Raw genomic sequence first — 21,474 nt, forward strand, 5'->3', positions numbered from 1 at the left:
GAGACTGTTTCTTGCTAATTTTGGGTTGCTAAAACCGAAAATTACTATTTACTTAAAACGTGAAGTGTTTTGCGTCGTAGTCCTGGAGTGTAAGGGTCAAACTACCACCATTTACTAAAATGATGATGGAAAATTTTTGAACTCAAATTCGTAATCAGGACATCCCAAATGCCTCCACAGAACTCTTAGCACATCAGCCGCCAAGTCTTCCTTTTGTTATGTTGAGTAGTCGTATTCTTCAGAAAGACTTATGCAATATTTACTTCGACGTGAAATTTCCGTAAGAGCTGACAGGCGGAATAGGGCGAGATGGGATGTCATGCTGGAACGCCAAGATCATATACTCCTCATTCACATGCGTTCTATTCACAAATCCGAAAGGACTACCGGTCAGTTGACAGGTCACAACCTACTGGTATCACAAGCGAGCTGGATGGGCATAAGTAACGACGATAACCTCCTATGCCTCTGTTCAGCACTATCTAGAACTCGTCTTAAATATCTAGTAGCGTCGTAGTTCAAAGGACTAGACGAAATTTCAAACTTAGATAACTTAACCTACTTCATACGATTAGGCGCGAACTATCCAGCTCATAAATTATACAGTAAATAGCAGTCTCTTTGATTGTAAAAGTAGAAGGAAAGACATCAAAAAAACCAAACAGTCGAAAGTAAAATAATAAGAAAAGCACAAGCGTACTTTCGTCAGGTTGAACGAAGATGCAATGCTCTAGGTAAGTTTTATACTCTTGCAACCAGTTGCTATAGAGTATTATAGTTTTGTTCACCTAACAGTTGTACGTATTACCTAAAACTTAGCAAGATAAATACAGGGTTATGTAAATATAAATGATCAGGATGACGAGAAAAGTTGAAATCCGGTGGACTGTCTGTCTGTCCGTCCGTCGGTGCAAGCTGAAGCTTGAGTAAAAATCGAGACATCTTTATGAAACTCGGTTTGTAGATTCCTTGGTACAAAAACAATTTCGAGTTCTTAGATGGGCGTTATCGGACACTGCCACGGACACGGACACTGCGAAGTGCCATAACTAAGGACTAAATCGTGAAACTCTCATGTAGCACAGGGGGTCGCAGTAGTAAGGGGCATCTGTGGGCAAAATTTGTTCAAAAAGTGGGCATGGCGCCACTCTCTAACAAGTTGAATGCTCATATCTCCTAAACTACTCAAGCTACAAAAACCAAATTTGCTGAGTGCTAATCTTATAAGAACTTCTAACAGTGTGAAAATGGATGAAATCGGTGGATAACACTGTTTACTCCCCATATAACGGTACTGTTAAAAACTACCAAAATCGCGATAGATCAATAACTAAATACATCAGAGACGCTGCTATGAAAATTGGACGATGGGTGTGGCACCGCCTACTTTTTGGTGAAATGCAATATCTCGGGACCCGTTCAACCGATTTCGACAAAATTTAATACGTGGCATTCCTTATACATTTTTATTTCACACTATGAAAATAGACGAAGTCGGACAACAAGCAGGCCTACTTCCCGAATAGCACTATCTTAAATTACACTCGATTCGTGCAGTTTCCTTTGTACGAATAATGTCTTTAGTGTATGCCACCTTATGACCAAAAATTGTTTAAATCCAATAAAAACTGCTCAACCGCCTAGGTAACGAATATTTAGAGCCCGGTACCTATAGTTGACTTTTGATCGAAAATGTCGGTCAATGTGTGACACATATAACTGAAATTAAGTGATAATCCTTTTCTTACATTGGTTTGTCTGTATATCAAAAATGGGCTTAATCGGACCACTACTTCCCTTAGCCCCCACATACCTAATATAAAGATTTTCGAACTTCCGGGTGGCTTTGTCCTGCATATATCGGCCTTTAAATTAGTTATTCCAATGAAAATGAGATAGCGTGTTTTACTCGTAACAGTGTATCTTTGTGACTAAAATAGATAAATTTGACCGAAAATTTTCCCTAGCCCCTATATATGTATATTAATAACAGGATTTTCGAACGTCCGGCTGACTTTACTCTATATGATTGGTTTTACACTTTAAAGTATTACCCTGGCTTCGATTCTGGCAAGTTGCAAGAGTATAAAATGTTCGGTTGCACCCGAATTTAATTGAGGTTAATATCCTGAAAGAATATCTCTAACCGAAAACTTTCTTATTTATGTCTTAAATACATTTTAAACTGAAATACACGACGATTATCACACATTGTCAAATAAATATAAATTTCACAGAATCGTATAAAAATGTTTGTTAGGGTTTCCTGAATTTGTTATATAACTTTATTAAACATAAATAAGTATTATAATTACTGATTTAGTTCCTGCGAAAAATGAACAAAAATCACCAAAATATCGGCCAAAACTCGTCAAAATAGTTATATTGCTCCTGAAAATCGGACACTGCTTTAAAACGTTCATAAAATTCTACCAGTTCCCACTCTGTCGTGCGCTCTGCGTCACTAATCGTTGCATTGAAGTTATCCAAAGCATTCGCGAAATTCTTTACCAACAAGCATCTTGCCTCCGTTAACCTCTGCTCTTGTGCTTCAAAGCCAACTTCCTTCAATATACGCTGTATCAAATCGGCTTCTGACTTATACTGCGCGTTCGTTTTCATTGCCGCATAATCATCTTCTACTTTTCCTATCTCTCTGACGACGGCATAGAGTTCATCGTCGTAAACAAAGTCAGCCTTCAGATCAATACTTTCAATTTGTGCTAAAACACCTTGCAATTCAAGCATTTTGGTTTGTAGTGCAACACTTTTCTCTGGCAATAGCTTTAATTTGTTCAATGTGAGTTGAATAAGGGAAGTATATACACCCACGTAGCACTTCGCGTAGTCTGACATTTCCTTGCAGGCCTGCGTGTAGAGAACTTCACGGCTTGTTAGCGCCGCAACGCTTTCGGAGTCCACCTGTAGTGTTTGCGAAATTTCATCTGTGTTTTGGGAACTTTCGTTTGTTTCGATATTCGTACGTATTTGCTCTACTGAATTTGGCATTGTATTATCACTCTCTTTTGGTGTTGCCTTCAGTATCTCCTTGCCTGCAACCGATTTTTCCATACTCATTCTATTCACATTCGTTAACAGCTGCACTGATTCGCAGAAAAGTGGCTACAAACATGTGTCTCTCATGCGAAGTTATGTATATACATACGTAACTGTTCGCTTGTTTCGTTCGTCATTCTACGCTCTGAGCTTTATTGCGAAAGCTTGTGAAATAACTTTTTAGTGTGAAATGCATTTCACATGCTGTTTAATATTCGTAATTATGACGCATAACTCAGCTATGAAGTTATATTTCTAATGAACTACCATTCGGAATTACAAATTCTAGTTAACTTGTTTTTGTTTTTGCGATTCAGACTTGATCTCGTGCTGAATGAAACTGAAAATCGTAAATCTACATGCATACATATGTATGTACATATACTTTATGTAGCCAGCTGTTTTTTCTGTGCGGCTGTAGCCTATATTTCTTGAAAGCTTTTAGTGTTAAGCAGATTTCAATTAGCTTCTTATGGCCATAATTAGCATAACTGTGCATTATACGATTTTTCAAAAAACTAAAGCTGTTCGTCAAATCACTAATTTAATCAATATAAACAGATTTTAGGTTAGCATTTTCCATAGAAGTCTGCGAAGCAAATCTTTAGTTGATTTAAATATTTTATTTTCATTTTGCCCTCATAGAGCTATATTTTTTTAATACAACGCTTTATAACCTAACATAATTTAAACTTAAAATATATATAAAAACATTGTGAAATATAATAATTATCAAAAACAATATGTGCTTGTTTTAAGTTTCATAAAATTACATTTTTTCCAAATTTTAAAATACTTAATTTATCAAAAGCGATGTGTCAATAGATATTTTACCAAAACCACAGCGTCATTATATTTGTCTAGATCGGATTTCGGCTGTTTGAAATCTTCATACCATTTGATTAATTCTGCATATTTTTGTTTCTCCGCTTTGCTTAATTTGTCGAAAAACTTATTCGCCACTTTCGTTATTTTGTTGGCCGTATTTTTAAGAAAATCGTCCAAACGTTCATTATAGCCATCCAAATCGATTTTATCAAATATTTCCTTTAATACAAGAGCATCGTCGTCAGAGAGTCCGTCTATAATGGCCAGGAAATCCCCATACAAATCCGCTAGTTCATCGGTAATTTCGGTTTTCTCAATTATCGCAGCCAAATCATTTTTCGATAAATCTTGACTATCAATGCGTTCCAATAAGTTACTCATGCGTGTTAAATTTCCACTGAGACCCATAGACTCTGGCAGCGTATTCATTGCTGTCAATGTGGCCTCAACAAAATCTCGTCCTTCAGTTATAAGTTTGTTGACGTAATCTTGTATGAGCCTAAAATACCTAATTTGTAGACGATATGTTGGCGTGTTAAATATGTCTGGCAGATAGAAGAACTCTTCGGAGGACTCAACGTCACTTGAATCTTCATCATCTCCAGTAACAGGTACGTGGATTGGTATTTCATTTTCTGCAACAGTTGCGTTGTATTCAATAACCCTTGTCACTATTTCCTCGTCATCGTCAGCAGTAAAAGCTTCTTGCGGGAATGCGTTGGCATTCTAAAGTAAAATAATCCTTTGAGAAAAGTCAAAAGCCAATTTTCGGGTTGCTTACCTGTAAGCCTAGATATAGACCACAAATTAAAGCGAGTATCACTGGAGATTTTACTCTTATGCTGCTCATTTTGCTGCTTGTGTTCCTGGGGAAAGCCAACATCAAAATGATACTGCTATATGAATATCGGTCGCTTATAAATAAATTGTTCTCCGATAAGAATTATAATATACACAATTGTTAAAAAATAAAGTTTACAGAATTGTAAGAGGGCCGCCTGATAAGTGAGTGACTTTTGCAGTGAAAAAAATTATAATAACTTTTTAGTGTGTTGTACGTATGCACAATGTGGAACGTTTTGAATAACTTTAAATTTTGAGTCAGCTGAGCTCCGACAGATTTAAATTCCATGCAACCAGGTGGATCTGAGTACTACTTTGAGGCTGAGACAGGATCTAGAACTTAGGAGGCAGTACAGCTGCGCAAACTTTAACCTGAGTTGAGTTCTTTTCTTTTAGTTTTTACGTAAGACCCAGCTATTTTAAGCTTGTACTTGTTAGTAACAACTTCATAACTTTAAAAATATGAAGGCCCGTGAGGATGCGACTCAGCATCACGAAACTTCATATAGAATGTCCGATTACGCAAGTATGACTTTAGCAGCAGTTAGTAAGGCCCTTTCCTTTAACTTATTTAATAGGTACCAGACCTTGTCAAATGCTTGACTGATATCAAGGAAAACTGCGTAATAGTATTTGAAATTTTCCATGGCATCAGTTATAAAGTGTTTTTGTACTAACCATACTGGTGATCCGGGATGAGTTGTTTATCCTCCAGCAGAATCATAACACTGCGCAAAAATAATCTTTCCAATATTTTCGAAATAATTACCAGTTTGCTAATCTGTCGATATGAATTGAGCACAAGCTCAAGTGAACCTGGCTTCGGAACCAAAATTATATCAGCTTAATTCCATTGAGAAGGAAAATAGCAGAGTCTGCGCATGCCATTAAAGATCTTGACGATCGTGTAGATTGCGTTTCTTGGAAGCGCTTAAAAGGCTATGGTATTAATTCTATTATAAGCTGCCGATTTGAATACTTTATAATTCAGAGCTCTTTGTGACTATTTTTTTCTTTACCTTTCCCTCGGTGGATTGCTGTTGCCCTTAATACGAGATGTAGAAAACAATTGGTATTTCAAACCACCCTCATATATAGCTACGAGACATATTAATTATTATATTAATGAAAAACTGGTTTTGATACATGCAAAATTGTTTTTATAGTTAATATACATATGTATCGAGAAAACATAAGCTTCTTTCAAGTTATTTCTCAGAAGCATATCAGTACTAACATATCTACTAATGCAAACTAGCGAGGAAGAGCACGAGTGTCGAGAGGTCAAGCAAAGTTCGAACCAGTTCAAATACCCTGTTTGACATCTTCTACGATATAACTGTTAAGCAGCTTCCATTTTTATGAAATATTAATTATAAACAATTTAATGTCATTAAATTTGACAGTAAATATGACACTAGTTGACTTAAATATATCGAATTTTTTCTCTTGTTTTTAATACAAAATTTTCTTTATTTCTTTTCATTTATGCCTTTTTTAGATTAAGACCACAAAATAAGTTGGATTTCTACAGATACATATATAAATCATTTCCATACCGGTATAAACGGCTAAAGGTAATCGAAAGCTTCGTCGATTTGTCTCGCTTCTATGAAAGCACAAAAGCTTGAAGACGTTTTTTTGTGAAATCATAACCATTTTGACTCAAAATTCATAATGAACACGTTAACGTCTGTGAAACAATGCTTTCCGACTACCAGGATGTCCTGACACGTATTATTGCTAACGATCAGTCTTGGATCTATGCTTTCGATAAAATGACTTCTCCGGGGAAAGCGTTTTAAATCAATTGAAGACATTAAACTTTAACAACTATTTCGAGAATTTGAAAAAACGTCGGCACAAGTGGAAATACTTTGAGAGGGACGACATAGATTTTAAAGAATAAATTAAGTATTTTAAAATTATGAACAAAGTCTTACCATTTCTTGCTCATAATTTAAACCAAAATGTTATTAATACACATATTTTATTTATGTTTGTAGTAGCTGAACATTTCATATAATTTCAACATATTTTTAAATTTTCCTTCCAGTGAATTAGTCTGATATTCGTCGTACAAAATGCGCAAATTTGGAAAAGCTTTACGCTCTTCATCTCCTAGAAAACGAAAGAACTGATGAAACACGGCACCAAAGTTTCGGTCAGTCGTCTTTACCAAATCATCCACATGCTTGAAAAGCACTTGCAGATCAGCTTTATCTAGCACTTTCTTTATAATAACTGTATCACTTGTGGCTTCCTCACTCTTCGCTATGGCATTTAAGTCGACAAACAACTGTGTTGTTCCATCTAAAAGTGCGAGTCTTTCTTCGCTTAGCCAGCTATTCGATGCATTCGAACTGCTCTTGTCAATTGACTCTAAAATATTCGTGACGCGGTCGATTTGTGTTTGAATATATTTAGTTTTTTCTGGCAATGCATTCAACTCCTCGAGCATCCTCATTATGAAATCGTGTGATAGTTGAATTTGTGTATGGCAATGTGCTTCCGTAAGGCCAATGGTAAAGTTCATCAGCTGGTCCAATGTTATGACCGTTGTTTCTAAGATGACTTCGATGGGTTCCATTGTGAATGGGTTACTTTGAATATTTCTCGTAAACTGTAAATAAAAAAAGCTTGGCTTAGAAAAAATTACACCAAAAGTTAATAATTTTACTTTTTTGAAAGCTTTGGTTTTGTCCGCCGCAAGCTGTTTCGTGTAACCGGCAAACTCTTTGTGTTGAGAACTGCTCACAATGACTTGTTTTTATATCAGCTTCACAAGAATTTCAGGTGGCATTCACCCCTCACTTGTGTATTGTAATTGTTTGTACTTAAATGTAAAAATTCGCAAAATAAACTTGGCAGCAGTGAGCGAGAGTTGTTGAAGCGTGAGCATAAGAATATTTGCTTGCTTTGAACCAGTTTCTTCATTTGATGTTAGAGAAATTGAGAACTTATTATAAGAAAGCTGCGTTAAAAATATGCAGCAAAAACAATTATTTATCAATATAATACATATTAGGGTAAGCCAAAAACTGTTCGAATTCAAGGGTTAAAAGTAACCTATAAACAGATAAAAAATACCCCCGCAGTGAAAATTTTTTAGTTTAATTTAAGAGGTGTCGGTGAACATTCAAAGTGAAACCCATAGAGTGCTTATAGTTGACTTTTTACCTTTGTACTCTTTTCCTGATAGTAGTACATCTGTGTACCAAAAATGGGTTGAATTTGGGCAATACTTCCCTTAGCCCCCATGTATCTAATAAATATAAAAATATTCGAACTTCATTGGGTACATCAGCCAATATGTCAGTGTTTCTTAATAAAATTTAGAGATTTTTTTTTATAACGGTGCATATTTGTGCTAAGAATGAATCAAATCGGGTGCAGACTCATCCTTGATCCCATATAACTAATAAGCCGTAAATACCTGAATGGACTTCCCTGGCTTTTGTTTTGCGGATGAGGTAGAAAACGCCTTCTGCATCATCGGTGCTATCGTCACAACAAGGGTATGTATCATTTGCAGGTCACTAAAACTCAACCTCTAAGGAACCGTCGCCCACCCTGAGACGCATTTGCATTACTTCAGGATGGCGTTCCATTCCAAAGCATATGTGTCCAGCGTCGTCTTCTGTCACGTCTTTGTATAGGCATGACGGCTCTTCGCCTTTTCCCATTCTGTGGAGGTACTTTTTGAAATGTCCGTGACCGGATAACAGCTGGGTTCTGTAAAAATCTACTTCCCCGAATTTACGGCTTGTCCATGAGTCTATATCTATATTATAAGCCTGGCCGTCCATCTGCCGCGAGTTTCAGTCTACCATCTTTGTTGCCATGTTGTTATTGTTTCTTTCTTTATTTGTTCTATTGCGCTCTTGTTATTATCGGATAACTTCTCTAGCCTGGGGTTCAGTCTTACGCCTTGGTAGTTTACTGCTTATTTTGTCCTAAGGCATGCTTGCTTGCTTATCTCGAGGGGTATGTGCTTGTTTGTTAGCAGTAGTAGCTTTGTTTTCTCAGTGGCGAGCTGGAGGCTATGTGAGTCGAGCCATGCTTGCGCCCGTATCATGACCTGGTTCAGATTTCTTGGCGCTTCTTCTGTATCTCTTGCTGTGATTACTGCTGTTTTATTATAGCGTCATAGCCAATGTTCTGTAAGTCTGGGCCTACAACGGATTCTTTTGGTACTCCTGACGTGACCGCTTTCTGTCGTGATTACTCTTTAGTTTCGTACAGCAGTTTCCTGTTGCTAAGGTAGCTCGGCACCACAGCCCTGAGGTACCCACCCATCCAGCGCTGCTGAAGACGTTTCGGACATCGAGTCGCCAGCAATGCCATTCTTTTGTATTTAAGCCATCTACGCTGTGCGACTCCTACGCTTTCAATGACGCATCTAGTAGCTCCTAAAGTTAATCTACCAAATATAAAGCCATGTTGTCTAGGGGACACTCCTCCAGCTTCGTTGGCAGCCGCTTCGAGTCGAGGGTTTAAGTAGGTTTTCATATAGCTTTCCCGCTGTGTTAATCGCAATTTCCTGGCTTTAATGCTTGTAAGTTGCAAAGTAATGAAATGTTCGATTTAACCTGAACTTAGCCCTTCCTTAGTTGTTTTTTGTTTTAATTTTGGCTCACCCTAATACATACAATACCGGGTGATGCCATAGTTTATACCATCTGATCAAATTTGACTCGGACTGGTCCATTTGAACTACACTTTCAAACTGAACTGTTTGTGTTTGACAGCTGTTTGTTTACGACCCTCTGTCTTCAGTTTTTTACCATTAAAAAAATTAATAACAAGTTTGCTTGAAATTTTGTGTTTCCAATCGGATCACGGCTAGGTAATCGTTAAATATGTTGCAGAAATGTTTTGAGCACACTTTATCTAGAATGGCACAAAGCTTTCAGTAAAGGCCGTGAAGTCATCGAAATTCTGCCTTCTGCCGGTTGTCCATTTTTCTGTGCTTATAAGAATAACATCGAAAAGGTTAAAGAAACAGTGCTCAATAAATATCGTACTGACAACAGAGAGGTAGCAGACGATCTCAGCAACTAGTATGGATCAACCCAACACTAAATTTTGGTAAAGGTTTTGCAAAGTGTCATTGCAAGACTTCTTGCCTATACAGATGAATCTATTGTTTAAACGACGTCGAGTACAGTTCGCAAAAGAGATGCTTGACAAGGGAGTTGAGGGTTCTTAAGACATTCAACAAACGTTACTGGTAACGAAACGTGGGTTTATGAATATGACGTTGAAACTCTCAAACTATCTAGCGAAAGCCTATTTTGAAGACGTAATAAAGATTTGAAAATATTGCCTTTTCTTAGTTCGGGTCAAGATTTGATCATCTAGTAAATATTCATTCATTTTGCTTGAATTGAACTAGAAACAGAACTTTTAATTTAGTTATATGTAGCACCCTGTGTTTTGTAAAATTATTAATTATCTCATATTATATTATATTATATGTTATATATTATATCATATTTTATATTTTATATTTATATTTGTAATCTTTGCAAACTCACAGCTGATTCATAAAGCTAGATTTGAGGTGATGAATTATGTAGTTTGGGATCAAATGCTAATTATTCATTGCGGAAGTAATGCTGAGTAAATAACTTGATTGGTAATAATAATTATATAATATAGTTCATGCTGATATAGTCATATAATTGCATCTGTTTATTTCATTAAAATATAGTATTTATAATTTATTGACTTTTTTATAAAAAAATAAATAATATTTGTTATGTTAATGTAAAAATACGAGTATCTAACAACTACTTAATTTTAGAAATATATACAATTTAACTTATAATTCCAACCAAAACCTCTTCACGGCATCAAAATTCCGCTCAATACCATGCTCGATGGTTAAGCCCTCATAAACATTCGGCATTGATGTACCCAGTTGCTCCTGCTGCAACATCTGTTCGAAGTGTTCCAATAGCGCCTCCATTAAGGTTTGTTCACTTTCAGTAAGCGTTAAGTCGGCGTTGACTTCGTTGATTTTTTCGAAAGTTTTATATAAAGCTTTGGCCAGCAGCGCTTCATCTGGCTTGGAGAGATTTTTAATTTTCAGCAAAACGTCGAAAAGCTCAACGCTTTCTGCGGCTGTTGCACTTTTCAGTTTCTTTTGAAAAACTTTAAGTGAAGCACGTATGAAAGCTTCGGTGCAGGTTATTAACAATCCGTCGATTGGGTTTGCGGTGTGTTGTAAAACATCTGTTTTGTGCAAGTGCTTTGTAACGGTTAAATCATTATGAGCTGCTGTCTGCCAAGACGGCGCCAAATCATTTGCTGTGCTCTCAGAATAAGACTTGCTCTCAGTTTTTATGACTGGTATTTTCAACTTAATTGATTCATATATATTTGTGGGATACAGGGTGTTGCCATTTATCAGCTGAAAGTTAATCTGATTGTTTAAAAAATATTTATTTTAAATTTATTATCATTAATTTACTCAAAATAAATATACCTTCATGATCATAATGAAATTGATGGTAGCAAGTATTCTTTTAGCTGCTGCCATTTTCAGTTGCTTCCTTTGCCAACTTTAAATTACTGAGTATTAGATTTTCCTCACTCATGTTTTATATGCTAAGCATTTTACAATTTTGCCTATTTCAAAAGAAATTGTGCGAATCAATTGCTGTTCTTAGTAAAACGGTTTTTAATTTTTTGCCTGTTTAACATTTTCATTTTCTATAAATCGTATGGGTTTATCGTATTGTGTAGTTTCCCAATTAAAGAGCGCTGTTTACATTGAAATCGCGGATTTAATTGCGCTCGGAGCTTTTCAACCGTGGGTGGTTAGAGAGAAAATTATTTGATGAACTTATGCCTACGTAGGTTGCCTATTATATTTCGCGATTTGGCAAACCTAGTGTTGCAATCGGACAACTTACAACTTTATTGTAAAATTTGACAAAGCTTTATCTGAATCTGAGTAGCGCTATGCGTGTTAATGATAGAAACTTCAATTATTCATCTATTTTTACAACGCGGAGATTAACTCATCAAGAGTGCATAGGTGAACTTAATTCAATTATTGGCAATTAAGCTTCATCAAGGACTAATGTTTATCCATGGTACGGTGAGTTTAATCCAGTTCGTTTAACACTCCTAAATGAATTTCATGAAGATCGTTCAAAATTAGTTTTTGTTCCGGAAACTATTGATGCTATGCGGAAACTGATATTGAAAGATCATCCTGCGACCTATAATGAGATTTAGACACTTATAGGCATACACCCAATATTGCATATTTGATTACATATAAACTTTTTTCTCATTGGATCACACACAGTTTGTCAATCGCTCAAAGGCTCGTGTCGCTTAGTCGAGAGAAACGTTAAAAAAATATATTAACGGTGTTTCGAAGCACGGCTATGATAACGATGATAACGCAATTGATGAATCCTGGATTTTTACCTATGAGCCCGAAAGAAAGCCAATAAATCAGGATTCCAGGAATCTACCTACCTGTAGATCCATTATCACTCTTTCCTATGACAACGCGGGCTCTCACACATCGGCTGAAACAACTGCAGTTTTGAGCACGCGAAATACCGATTTGATGAGTCATCCTTCGTGTAGTTTTGACTTGGCACCGAGTGACTTCTTTTCTTCCGCTACGAAAAAATTTAACTAAGAGTAAAGATTTTAATGCGTTCAGAATGCATGTTTTGGAGATATCTCAATTAGGGCAGCAAAAGTGCTTCGACAATTGAATCAAGCACATGCAAAAATAATAGATCTTATTGGAAAATATTGGGTAGTCAAAAAAGTCTTTTCGTATTTTTCCAGTGCTACCAATCACATTGCGTCATACCATAAATTGTTGGAAGGGAGAGATTTTAAGCTTCTTTTAACCAAAAACAAAATTTAATTCGGGGAAGTTGAAAAAAAGGTACAGCTGTTTAAAAATGAGTGAAAATAATGAAGAAATTCGCTATATTTCGAAATTTTTGTATAAAAAATGGAGAATGCCATGCAAGCCACCAATGAAATGTATGAAGTTTACGGAGACGATGCTGTATCAGATCGTGTAGCACAACAATGGTCCGCTCGCTTCTGTTCTGGAAATTTCGTTGAAAAGGCGATGAAATTATGGCAAACAGTGACCAGGACCATCACATAAGCAGCCATGACATTGCTAAGGAACTTAACATTCATCATCAAACGGTTTTGAACCCTTTAAAAATGCTGGCTACAAAAAGAAACTCGATGTTTGGGTACCACATGAACTGTGATACGATAACAATGTGCGAAAAATATCATTTTCCAAACGTAGAGGAGCTCAACAAATGGTCGCAAGGCCAGGATTGACGCAAAAAGGTGGGATTGGAAAGGAATAATTCGCTAAGAGCTGTGCCAGCTTAGTCGAACGATTGATTCTACATTTTACTGTCAACAACTGATAAGATTGAAGCAAGCAATCAAAAAAAAAAACGCCAGAACTGATCAACAGAAAAGCCGTCGTCTTCCATCAGGACAACGCTAGACCACACACGTCTTTGATGACTCGGAAAAAACGGGGGGAGCTTGGCTGGGAAGTTTTGATGCATCCATCATATAGCCCTGATCTTGCATCATCGGACTACCATTTGTTCCGGTCAATGCAGAACTCCCTTAATGAAGTAAAATTGGCTTCAAGAGAAGCCTGTGAAAATTACTTGTCGCAGTTTGTAGCTGAGAAACCAGAAAAGGTTTTATAATAATAATGATTCTAGCTAGAATAATTTGTTTTTGTTCTCTAACCACGAAACATAAAAGGCAACCTACGTATTGATACAATAAGTGATGTGTTTTCCTTTTAATTTTAACGTTTGTACATGTATACTTGTTATATACCATACTAATGTAAGTACACACATACATACATACAATCCTGTTGATTGACTGGGGTTCAAAGAAGCAAGAAAGGTTAAATGCATTAAAAGTTTTTGTTTAGTTCTTTTGATTTATATCCACTGCTCCTAATTTATAGTACATAATGAAATAATAAAGTGAGTATTTACGAAAAGTTCGAATGGTTCGCTCAATTCACTAACTGTATACTGTTACTTTAGACTTTTTCAGAATGTATGTATGTATATATGTATTCTCTCGCAAACTGATTATCCTAAAAACATTTTCCTTTAATAAGTTTTAGATTGAGAATTGGTCGGTTCTCTCTCGGTATTCATTGATATAGTTGATCTTTCAGAGCACTTAAAAATTTTATAAGACATAGATATAGATAGATATATTTGTCATACAGTACATACGGTTCAAGGACGAAGATCTGAAAGACTGAATCTTAACGGTGCATTTTAGTTTCTAAAGGAACTGCACATCATATAAAAAATGGGACAAAGAGTGTAACGCCTTTTATGCCCTATATATACATAAAAATGGTTATATACACAAGGGTTCGTACAATAATTAAAAATATCCATATGTACATACATATATTTGTATATATTTTATAAGCAATAACGAATTTAATATAGTAACTTAGTTTGTACATTTTTTTTTTAAAGGTTGCATATGCAATATTTGTTTAATATCACATTATAGACCTCCATGGTTTTAATTTATTTTTGGAATGACTATATCATGAATAATGTTGAGAAATTCTATAAAACTTTTTAGCTTCTCCTGCGACGACTCAATGGCTTGGTAGCGTTCATACCAATCGGCCAAGTCTGCATGCTCCCCTTTTTGCACATCGCTAAGCGAGTTCCAGAAAGGCGCAAATACTGTGTTGAACTTGTCTACCGCCCGCTTTGAAGACTTATTAATACGCTCATTTAGACCTTTTGATTCCAACTTGTCGAAGGCTTTTTTCACCACAGCCTGCTCGCCACTGTCATCGCTACTCCTCGCTATAAGGTCGAAGTTTCCATAAACCTTGGCGATAGCCAATAAAACAGCTGCTTTCTCTTCTAACGCCGGCGTCGATTCGTCATCTAAATCGAGTTTCTCCAGGCGATCCAACAGGTTTGTCAGTTCTGGTATAAGCTGTTTGACGTATTCATTGTCCTCGGGCAGTGTATTCAATTCGACCAGCAGATCGTCGAGAAAGCTTGCCGACTCTAATATGAGCGTTTTTGAGTGCTCTTCTAATATGTCGAGCGTGCTAACCAAAACGGGCTGCAGCGATTTACGAAAGTCATCCTCGGCTAATTTTACTGCTTTGCTGTGCTCTAAGCCAATTAGTTTTGAGTCCTCATCCTCGACGCCATTTAAGGAGTTTTGATAGGGAAAGGCTGCAATGAGCTGCAAGTATAGGATAGCCGAAGATTTTTTAATAAGATGGTTGTTTTTGAGAGTATGCGGATTGACTCAACTCACCTGTAGCGTTAAATAAACGCACAGAACCGTGAATCCAAACGATTTCGCCATATTTTTTATAAGTATGTGTGTGTGTGCGCTTTTTACTTTTTCGTACGTGTCGTTGGAAGCACTATATGCATTTGAGTAAAGCTTGATCGGCGCCTAATTTATATACCATTTAACGCTGGAACTTTGATTTTACCTATGCTCTCCGAATCGTGAGTAGTTTTTGTACAACAATATACATATGCACTTTCATGCAATACTCGGAAAGCATTTAAGCGTTGCACAGATTGAGAAAATTGTGTGAGATTACAAGTTTTGAATTAGCCGACATATATTAATGTATGTTTGTATATAATAGCTGCACATGTTAGGGCCAATATTTTCAGTGTAAATGCAATATACACTTCCGAGAACTTGGCGCATCTAGTTACAAAGCTAAAAAGCATGTTTGTTCGTGTATGTATGTTCGTGTTCAAAAGCTTATATCTGGAAAATATATTTCATACGTGCAAAAATAACCCACGATTCCCCCACAAAGTTACGCAAGAAATTGTGATGTGTGAATGCCAATCAAGACAACGCCTACTAGATGTTGTTAATAGAATCGAGTCGTGCTTTAATTACTTGTTCGCGCCATGAATAATGAAAATGAAGCGCCACAGTATATTTCATAACTTTTCCTCCAATAGCTCAACGGCTGAAGTATAAATCGTTTAGCTTTTGTAATACTTCCTCCAAATATTTTGATAAACAAATTCAGATGACCAGCGTTATTTCTGAAAGCACCGGTTAGGCTGATTAGCCACATATACAGGGTTTGTCCGGAAATTAATAGGATTGAGGCGATTTAAACAAATTTATTGAACCAATCGTTACAACTCTTTAAAAACTTTCAAAATAGGCTCCTTCTGCGACGAACTAGCGCTCTCAGTGCCAACTCCAACCATTTAAGGCGTAATTCTCCGGAATTGTTTTGAGGGCCGCCGATCCTTCTTGGTTGTTCCAAATAATCCCATTGTAATAGTTTAGTTAAAAGGACTAGATTTTGATCAGTTAGTTTGTATGTTAGCAATTTGCAGTAGCAATCTCTCATACAGCCGATTACGATCATTTAATTTTGGCGCTTCCGACAAACGAACCACTCAAAAACTGAGAGCCAAGTTCAAGTATATACAGTCAGATGGACGAAAGAATGGACTTTCATCAAATCGATCGTTTATAAATATATATGTATATATTACCAGCATTTCTGTCCAGTTAATAGAGTTGTCCGCTTAATAGATTGTATTTAATAAACATCAACAAAGTGCATGGTTAATGGAGATGCCCGCTGAATAAAGCATCCATTTAATAGAGCTTTCACTGTATTTTGTATTTATGCATTTTTTTTTCCTAACCTATCTTCTAAATTGGTTCGAACTGGACACAGTGTGCAAAATTTTACTAAAATTGGTTCAGTAGTTTAGGCGTCCATCGAGGACAAACAACTTGACACGTTATTTTTATACAAAGATAGGATCTCCAACGTATCTTTTTTGCTGTTGCAAATATGGTTTCATACTTAATATACCTTCAAGGTATAAAAACAGGATAGTTAATATTGTTTTTTTTTTTTGCTGAGATAGAGGACTTATATTTTTGCTTACCTGCAGCGCTAGAATGACGAAAACCATAAGTTTTATCGCCTTAAGTTCCATTATGAAATGGTTTTATTTCCACACTTATATTTAATAGCAAGGTGAAGGTAATTTATTGTGGTTTGGTTTTCGCTACTCTTTTGGATTTTTACGGGAGAATTTCTAATTTAATTTTATGGTTATGAAAAACTATAAATACGTGGAAAATTTAATTATTTATAGATATTTATTACGGCTATGAAGATTGCCAAGATATGGGAAAAAATATCTAAAACTTCATCATATTACTTCACAAGGCATACTATCTACAACTTCACCATATCTGAGGAAAACACACCACTCTTCACCGACCAATAAAAGACATAGTCGCCACGATCACCACCTTTTTTCGCAATCAACCGTCTTCAAGTATACACAACCCCGAATCCCCCAATCTCTATATTTGGATTCATTCATCTCCACAGTGACACTTGACCTGTTTCGAAGTGGTTTGGAACATTTCAAGCTTTTTAGAAGACATCAAATGACTTTCTTTAACAAAACACAAGTATTTAAGTGGCAAAAAACAGTCAGTGAAGGTCGAGAAGTCATCGAACACTTGCGTATATGAGATATACTACTAAGAGCAAAAAATTGTAAGACTTTGTTCATGATTTTAAAATTTTTATTTTTTTCTTGAAAACTCATGTCGTTCACCTCAAAGTTATTTTCCTTGGCCCAAATACTCTTTTGCCAAAGTTTTTTCCATCCTCGAAAGAATTGTTAAACTCAATTTCCAGAATACCCTTCATGGCGCGAAGCAATTCACGTTTAATGTCTTCAATTTACTCAAAACAGTTTCCCAGGAACGGTCGTTTGAGTCTGCTGAATAGCCAGAAGTCACACGGAGCCAAATCAGGCGAGTACGGTGGTTTTGGCACGATATTGGTTAAAAAGTTGGCACGCAAAGAATCAATGCAGTCTATGCCGTACGACGGCGCATTATTGTGGACCAAAAACCAAGAGTTGCCGGCTCATAAATCCGGTGCCTTTTTACAATTAGTTTCACGCAAACGGCACACAACACTAAAATTATATTCCTTGTTCACAGTTTGGCTGGATGGAAGGAATTCGGAGTGCACCACACCTCGATAATCGATGAACACTGTCAACATAGACTTGATTTTTGACCTGCGTTGACGTGGTTTTTTCGGCACCGGCTCACCTTTGGCACGATGTTCGGCCGACTGACCGTCTGTTTCCGGGTCCTGAGTCTAGAACCAAGAGTCGTCGCCATCGTTAAAACGTTCCATGACATCTTGGTAGTCGGAAAGCATTGTTTTACAGACGTTAAAGAGACGCTGTTTTTCGAAACATTTTAGTGACGTAATTGACGTGTTGATCAGCAGCTGACGTTGATGACCGTTCATATACAGTAACGTGTCGGTCTTGATCGTCACGGAAGAAGTGACGCCACTGGAACATAAACCGCATCAAACAGTAATTTTTTCGTGATGCAATGGTGACTCATGGAGTACGTGTGAATTGCTGCCTGACCATTAACGCATATTAGGCTTATTGACGAAGCCATTCACCCAGAAATGAGACTCATCGCTGAAGATGATTTTTCGGTGAAAATCCGAATAATTTTCAAGTCGTTGCTCAGCCCAATTCACGAACACACGGCGATTGTGGAGGTCAAGCAGCTTCAGTTCTGGCGTCAATTTGATCTTGTAAGGATGTTGGCCAAGATCTTTCGCAAAATTCAGCACAACGGCGTTACAGAGCTTCCCAACGCTTGAGAACGACGTGTGAGAGATTGATTTTGTACTGTGCTTGTGGATTTAAATTTTTCCACTACACTAATTTAGGTCTACTTTTGCAGCGTCTTTTTTGAAAATCTCGTTATATATATTATATAGAGAGAGAGCTACAACAAATTATACCAAATTCGAAATTTTATATACAAATGTATAATACCAAATTAGAAAACAGAGTCATCAAGTTACTCAGCAAAACAAATGAGCGGGCAAAATTAAAAATGTATGTATAAGGGATTCCAATATTTCTGATTAAAACATAATTTATTGATGAAATAAATAAATACTTACAAACAAAAAAATTAATTGCTTGCTATAAATTTAAAATATATCAATAAGTTTGCACAAAAAAATAAATAAATAACTTATTTTTGTACCACAACAGCATAACCGCAAAAGCACATCATAATTTAGCTGCTCGGAAATCATTATTCCACGCTATACCATAAGACAAGTATCGAAGCTCTCTAATTCAGCCAAAATTGTTTAAAGACATCAAAGTGTTCTTTAATTACGTCTGTCATTGTGGTATTGCCAACTAACAACTTGAAATCAGTTTCTGAGTGCACTTTTTGTGCAAGACAAAAAATCCTTTCGACAATATCCCTTAGCCAGGTTGAGTCTTCGTCATCCATTTCTTCATCCATTTCTTGATTGATTCTTCGCAGCTTCTGGTGCATAAGTTTTCCTTGCATAGTTCCATTAGAAATCTCGTAGCTTTCAATATTTATCAACATTACAGACAATTCGATTTTTTCTTTTCTATTCACGGGATTCGCTTTCAATTTGCTTTCAACGACTGTTGCCGAATCACGTACGAGAATCACAGCAAATGCGCGGTAGGCGGTAATGGCTGATGTTACGGCAATCTCAAATGCTGGAATTACACATGAAATCTCCTCATTTGCTTGTTTCTTTTGCCTTATTGGTGCACTTGTGGTGTAACTTTGAGACTGTGCTCTCTTAGACTTCGGGTAATCCAGCCAAAATTGCTTAAACACATCGAAGTGCTCGCTAATTTCTTTTTCGAATGTGATCTGATCAACCAAATTATCTGCAACTCCCTGTTCTTGAGCTCTTAGCACACTACAGACGACGCCTGCAATCATTTGATCCAACCAAGCCGGTTTGTTTTCGATCTTATTGGAATTAAAGATATTGGCGGCTATTTCTCTTATAGCATTGTACATTGCTTTGCCTTCCCACGTGATATTGACTGTACCGAAATTTTTTCGCATAAGAAAGAAATAGCCGATGCCCGTTTCTTCGTCCGTATACTCGTACATCGCTTTTACTTCTCTAAATTTGGTTGAACTGACTGTCCTTGAGTCGCGCACCAAAACTTCAGCGAATATTCTATAAGCCTTTTCCAAAATATTTGGTGGTGTGTTAGTCAACCTAATTGTAGCGCATAAATTGTCACCCGTTTTAGTTGTCACTTCCTCCGAAGAGTGCAACTGATCCGCATACTTAATGTCCCTTACAATTCCCTCATCTTCCGCCGAGACAAACAAAGGACTAAATGACCACAGGGGATGCGCTGCCGCTAACTGAAAGGAGCAAAAAGATTATTTGCTCAGTAAAACCACAAATTATATACAAACCTCCGTTACAAGCAAGCCTATCATTACAACGAATAATCTTTGCGCCAACATTTCCAATCTTTTCTCACTTGCGGTATTCTGCTGTGAATTGTGATGTGTGAATTGTGAAGACACACTGACTGATACTGAGCTTCTTGCGCTGCTCAATTAGCGTTTTATATCATTCAAATTCATTTAGGAGGACTGCATTCTCGCCGTTATTAATTATTCAAAAGTGTGTTCTTCTTAATTGACGATCTGTGATAACATTGTATTTTCCGGGGTTTCTTTCCACGAATACCGCAGTATCAGTTTCACAGCTAAAATTTCGTCATTATTGTAAATATTTACAATGTGGAAGACAGAAATTAGAACAATTCAAGATATTTTTCTCTGTAATTAGAATAAAAATTGGTTAAGAAAAGCTTAACAGGAAGACTTACTTGGAAAGCTTTGATGGAAATATAACTTAACGGTACTAGCAGGTTGTTCAATAAGTTGTGCGATTGATAAGAAAAATATAATTTTATGATTCAAAATTCATTCACCTTATTATTCAGTATAATCTCCTTGAACATTAATACACTTGCTCCAACGATCCTCCAATCTGTGGATACCATCCCTGAGGTGAGGATCCGGAAGGTCTACAAATACGCTTTATCGGCCGTCATTACCTCTTCATTTGATGAAAAACGCTTAACACCGATATATTATATATTTGGAGTTCTGGAAACAAATGGAATTCGCTATGTTCCAAATCTGATGAATACGGTGGAGGCTCCAACAATTCGAACTTTTTAGAAAATTCCTTTCGCATCCCAAAAAAAATTTTGCTGTGAAAGTTGCATTCGAATGTATTTTTGTTCCATTGTTAGCGAATGCGAATGCGGCACCCATTGTGCACATAGCTCGTCATCAATCGTAGTAAATCGACGATCTTCCGAAATCTTATCCTGTCAAAAAATTAACACTTAGTTCTTATATTTACTCAATCAGCCAGCGATATCCCGCTACTAAGTTTATCGTAGTTATAAATAAGCTCTAAGGTAAGGCTAAGTCCGAAATGACTGAAGTTAGATGGGATTATTGTGGAAGGCTCTTACTTATTATCTCGGAAGCATCTTACGGACTTCTCATGTAAAACATTTCTTAAAAAGTTTTCAACGACAATTATTACACTTCCAATATTTTAAAAGAATACGGCAGTATATTTATACCCAGAACAAGGTATATTAAGTTTGCGATGATTTTTGTAATACTCCCAGAAAATCTTTGGTGATCCTATATATATGTATAAAAATTATGGGTGATGTACTGAATCGATTTAGTCATGTCCGTCTTTATATACATGAACTGCTTCCTCAGCTTCCGACATACCGAACT

At 36.5% G+C, this 21,474-nt stretch overlaps 6 protein-coding genes and 1 long non-coding RNA gene across 9 annotated transcripts; 1 reads left to right on the plus strand and 6 right to left on the minus strand.

Moving 5' to 3' along the window:
- Window positions 1-2,271: 2,271 nt before the first annotated feature.
- On the minus strand, window positions 2,272-3,170 carry LOC126751995 (uncharacterized). The gene has a single exon (XM_050462514.1). The coding sequence runs from the start codon at window positions 3,076-3,078 to the stop codon at window positions 2,347-2,349; it is 732 nt and encodes a 243-aa protein (XP_050318471.1). The 5' UTR covers window positions 3,079-3,170; the 3' UTR covers window positions 2,272-2,346.
- Window positions 3,171-3,619: 449 nt separating this feature from the next.
- On the minus strand, window positions 3,620-4,785 carry LOC126751988 (uncharacterized). Its single transcript, XM_050462506.1, has 2 exons — window positions 4,667-4,785; window positions 3,620-4,611 (listed from the first exon to the last, which is right to left on the minus strand). Exons 1-2 carry the CDS (start codon window positions 4,766-4,768, stop codon window positions 3,862-3,864), a joined length of 852 nt encoding a protein of 283 aa, XP_050318463.1. The 5' UTR covers window positions 4,769-4,785; the 3' UTR covers window positions 3,620-3,861.
- A 1,858-nt stretch (window positions 4,786-6,643) lies between these two features.
- Window positions 6,644-7,529, minus strand: LOC126752006 (uncharacterized). 2 transcript variants are annotated; one of them, XM_050462524.1, is made up of 2 exons: window positions 7,409-7,529; window positions 6,644-7,351 (listed from the first exon to the last, which is right to left on the minus strand). In XM_050462524.1, the coding sequence occupies exon 2, from the start codon at window positions 7,316-7,318 to the stop codon at window positions 6,719-6,721; it is 600 nt and encodes a 199-aa protein (XP_050318481.1). In that variant the 5' UTR covers window positions 7,319-7,351; window positions 7,409-7,529; the 3' UTR covers window positions 6,644-6,718. The 2 variants fall into 2 exon arrangements, with proteins under 2 accessions (XP_050318481.1, XP_050318482.1); XM_050462525.1 differs by having other exon boundaries at window positions 6,644-7,367; window positions 7,409-7,431.
- Window positions 7,530-10,404: 2,875 nt separating this feature from the next.
- Window positions 10,405-11,330, minus strand: LOC126752005 (uncharacterized). Of its 2 annotated transcripts, none has more exons than XM_050462523.1 (2): window positions 11,222-11,330; window positions 10,405-11,146 (listed from the first exon to the last, which is right to left on the minus strand). In XM_050462523.1, the coding sequence occupies exons 1-2, from the start codon at window positions 11,273-11,275 to the stop codon at window positions 10,556-10,558; spliced, it is 645 nt and encodes a 214-aa protein (XP_050318480.1). In that variant the 5' UTR covers window positions 11,276-11,330; the 3' UTR covers window positions 10,405-10,555. The 2 variants fall into 2 exon arrangements, with proteins under 2 accessions (XP_050318480.1, XP_050318479.1); XM_050462522.1 differs by having other exon boundaries at window positions 10,405-11,158; window positions 11,222-11,321.
- A 2,598-nt stretch (window positions 11,331-13,928) lies between these two features.
- LOC126752017 (uncharacterized) lies at window positions 13,929-14,339 on the plus strand. Its single transcript, XR_007665954.1, has 2 exons — window positions 13,929-14,053; window positions 14,106-14,339. It is a non-coding gene; the product is annotated as an uncharacterized LOC126752017 (long non-coding RNA).
- LOC126751994 (uncharacterized) lies at window positions 14,190-15,223 on the minus strand. Its single transcript, XM_050462513.1, has 2 exons — window positions 15,085-15,223; window positions 14,190-15,009 (listed from the first exon to the last, which is right to left on the minus strand). The coding sequence occupies exons 1-2, from the start codon at window positions 15,133-15,135 to the stop codon at window positions 14,320-14,322; spliced, it is 741 nt and encodes a 246-aa protein (XP_050318470.1). The 5' UTR covers window positions 15,136-15,223; the 3' UTR covers window positions 14,190-14,319.
- A 3,515-nt stretch (window positions 15,224-18,738) lies between these two features.
- On the minus strand, window positions 18,739-20,246 carry LOC126751983 (uncharacterized). The gene is made up of 2 exons (XM_050462496.1): window positions 20,113-20,246; window positions 18,739-20,058 (listed from the first exon to the last, which is right to left on the minus strand). The coding sequence occupies exons 1-2, from the start codon at window positions 20,161-20,163 to the stop codon at window positions 18,976-18,978; spliced, it is 1,134 nt and encodes a 377-aa protein (XP_050318453.1). The 5' UTR covers window positions 20,164-20,246; the 3' UTR covers window positions 18,739-18,975.
- Window positions 20,247-21,474: the final 1,228 nt, after the last annotated feature.

This window comes from Bactrocera neohumeralis, chromosome 3, assembly GCF_024586455.1.
Source record: "Bactrocera neohumeralis isolate Rockhampton chromosome 3, APGP_CSIRO_Bneo_wtdbg2-racon-allhic-juicebox.fasta_v2, whole genome shotgun sequence".
Lineage (NCBI taxonomy): Eukaryota > Metazoa > Arthropoda > Insecta > Diptera > Tephritidae > Bactrocera > Bactrocera neohumeralis.

What these genes read in the sequence shown, in the direction of transcription:
- LOC126751995 (XM_050462514.1), bottom strand. Translation starts at nt 3,078, where the DNA reads ATGAGTATGGAAAAATCGGTTGCAGGCAAGGAGATACTGAAGGCAACA.
- LOC126751988 (XM_050462506.1), bottom strand. Translation starts at nt 4,768, where the DNA reads ATGTTGGCTTTCCCCAGGAACACAAGCAGCAAAATGAGCAGCATAAGA. An exon ending in GTCTATATCTAGGCTTACAG is followed by an intron (nt 4,612 to 4,666) that starts GTAAGCAACCCG and finishes ATTTTACTTTAG; the next exon opens with AATGCCAACGCATTCCCGCA.
- LOC126752006 (XM_050462524.1), bottom strand. Translation starts at nt 7,318, where the DNA reads ATGGAACCCATCGAAGTCATCTTAGAAACAACGGTCATAACATTGGAC.
- LOC126752005 (XM_050462522.1), bottom strand. Translation starts at nt 11,275, where the DNA reads ATGGCAGCAGCTAAAAGAATACTTGCTACCATCAATTTCATTATGATC. An exon ending in ATTTCATTATGATCATGAAG is followed by an intron (nt 11,159 to 11,221) that starts GTATATTTATTT and finishes TTAAACAATCAG; the next exon opens with ATTAACTTTCAGCTGATAAA.
- LOC126751994 (XM_050462513.1), bottom strand. Translation starts at nt 15,135, where the DNA reads ATGGCGAAATCGTTTGGATTCACGGTTCTGTGCGTTTATTTAACGCTA. An exon ending in GCGTTTATTTAACGCTACAG is followed by an intron (nt 15,010 to 15,084) that starts GTGAGTTGAGTC and finishes CTATACTTGCAG; the next exon opens with CTCATTGCAGCCTTTCCCTA.
- LOC126751983 (XM_050462496.1), bottom strand. Translation starts at nt 20,163, where the DNA reads ATGTTGGCGCAAAGATTATTCGTTGTAATGATAGGCTTGCTTGTAACG. An exon ending in TAGGCTTGCTTGTAACGGAG is followed by an intron (nt 20,059 to 20,112) that starts GTTTGTATATAA and finishes TGCTCCTTTCAG; the next exon opens with TTAGCGGCAGCGCATCCCCT.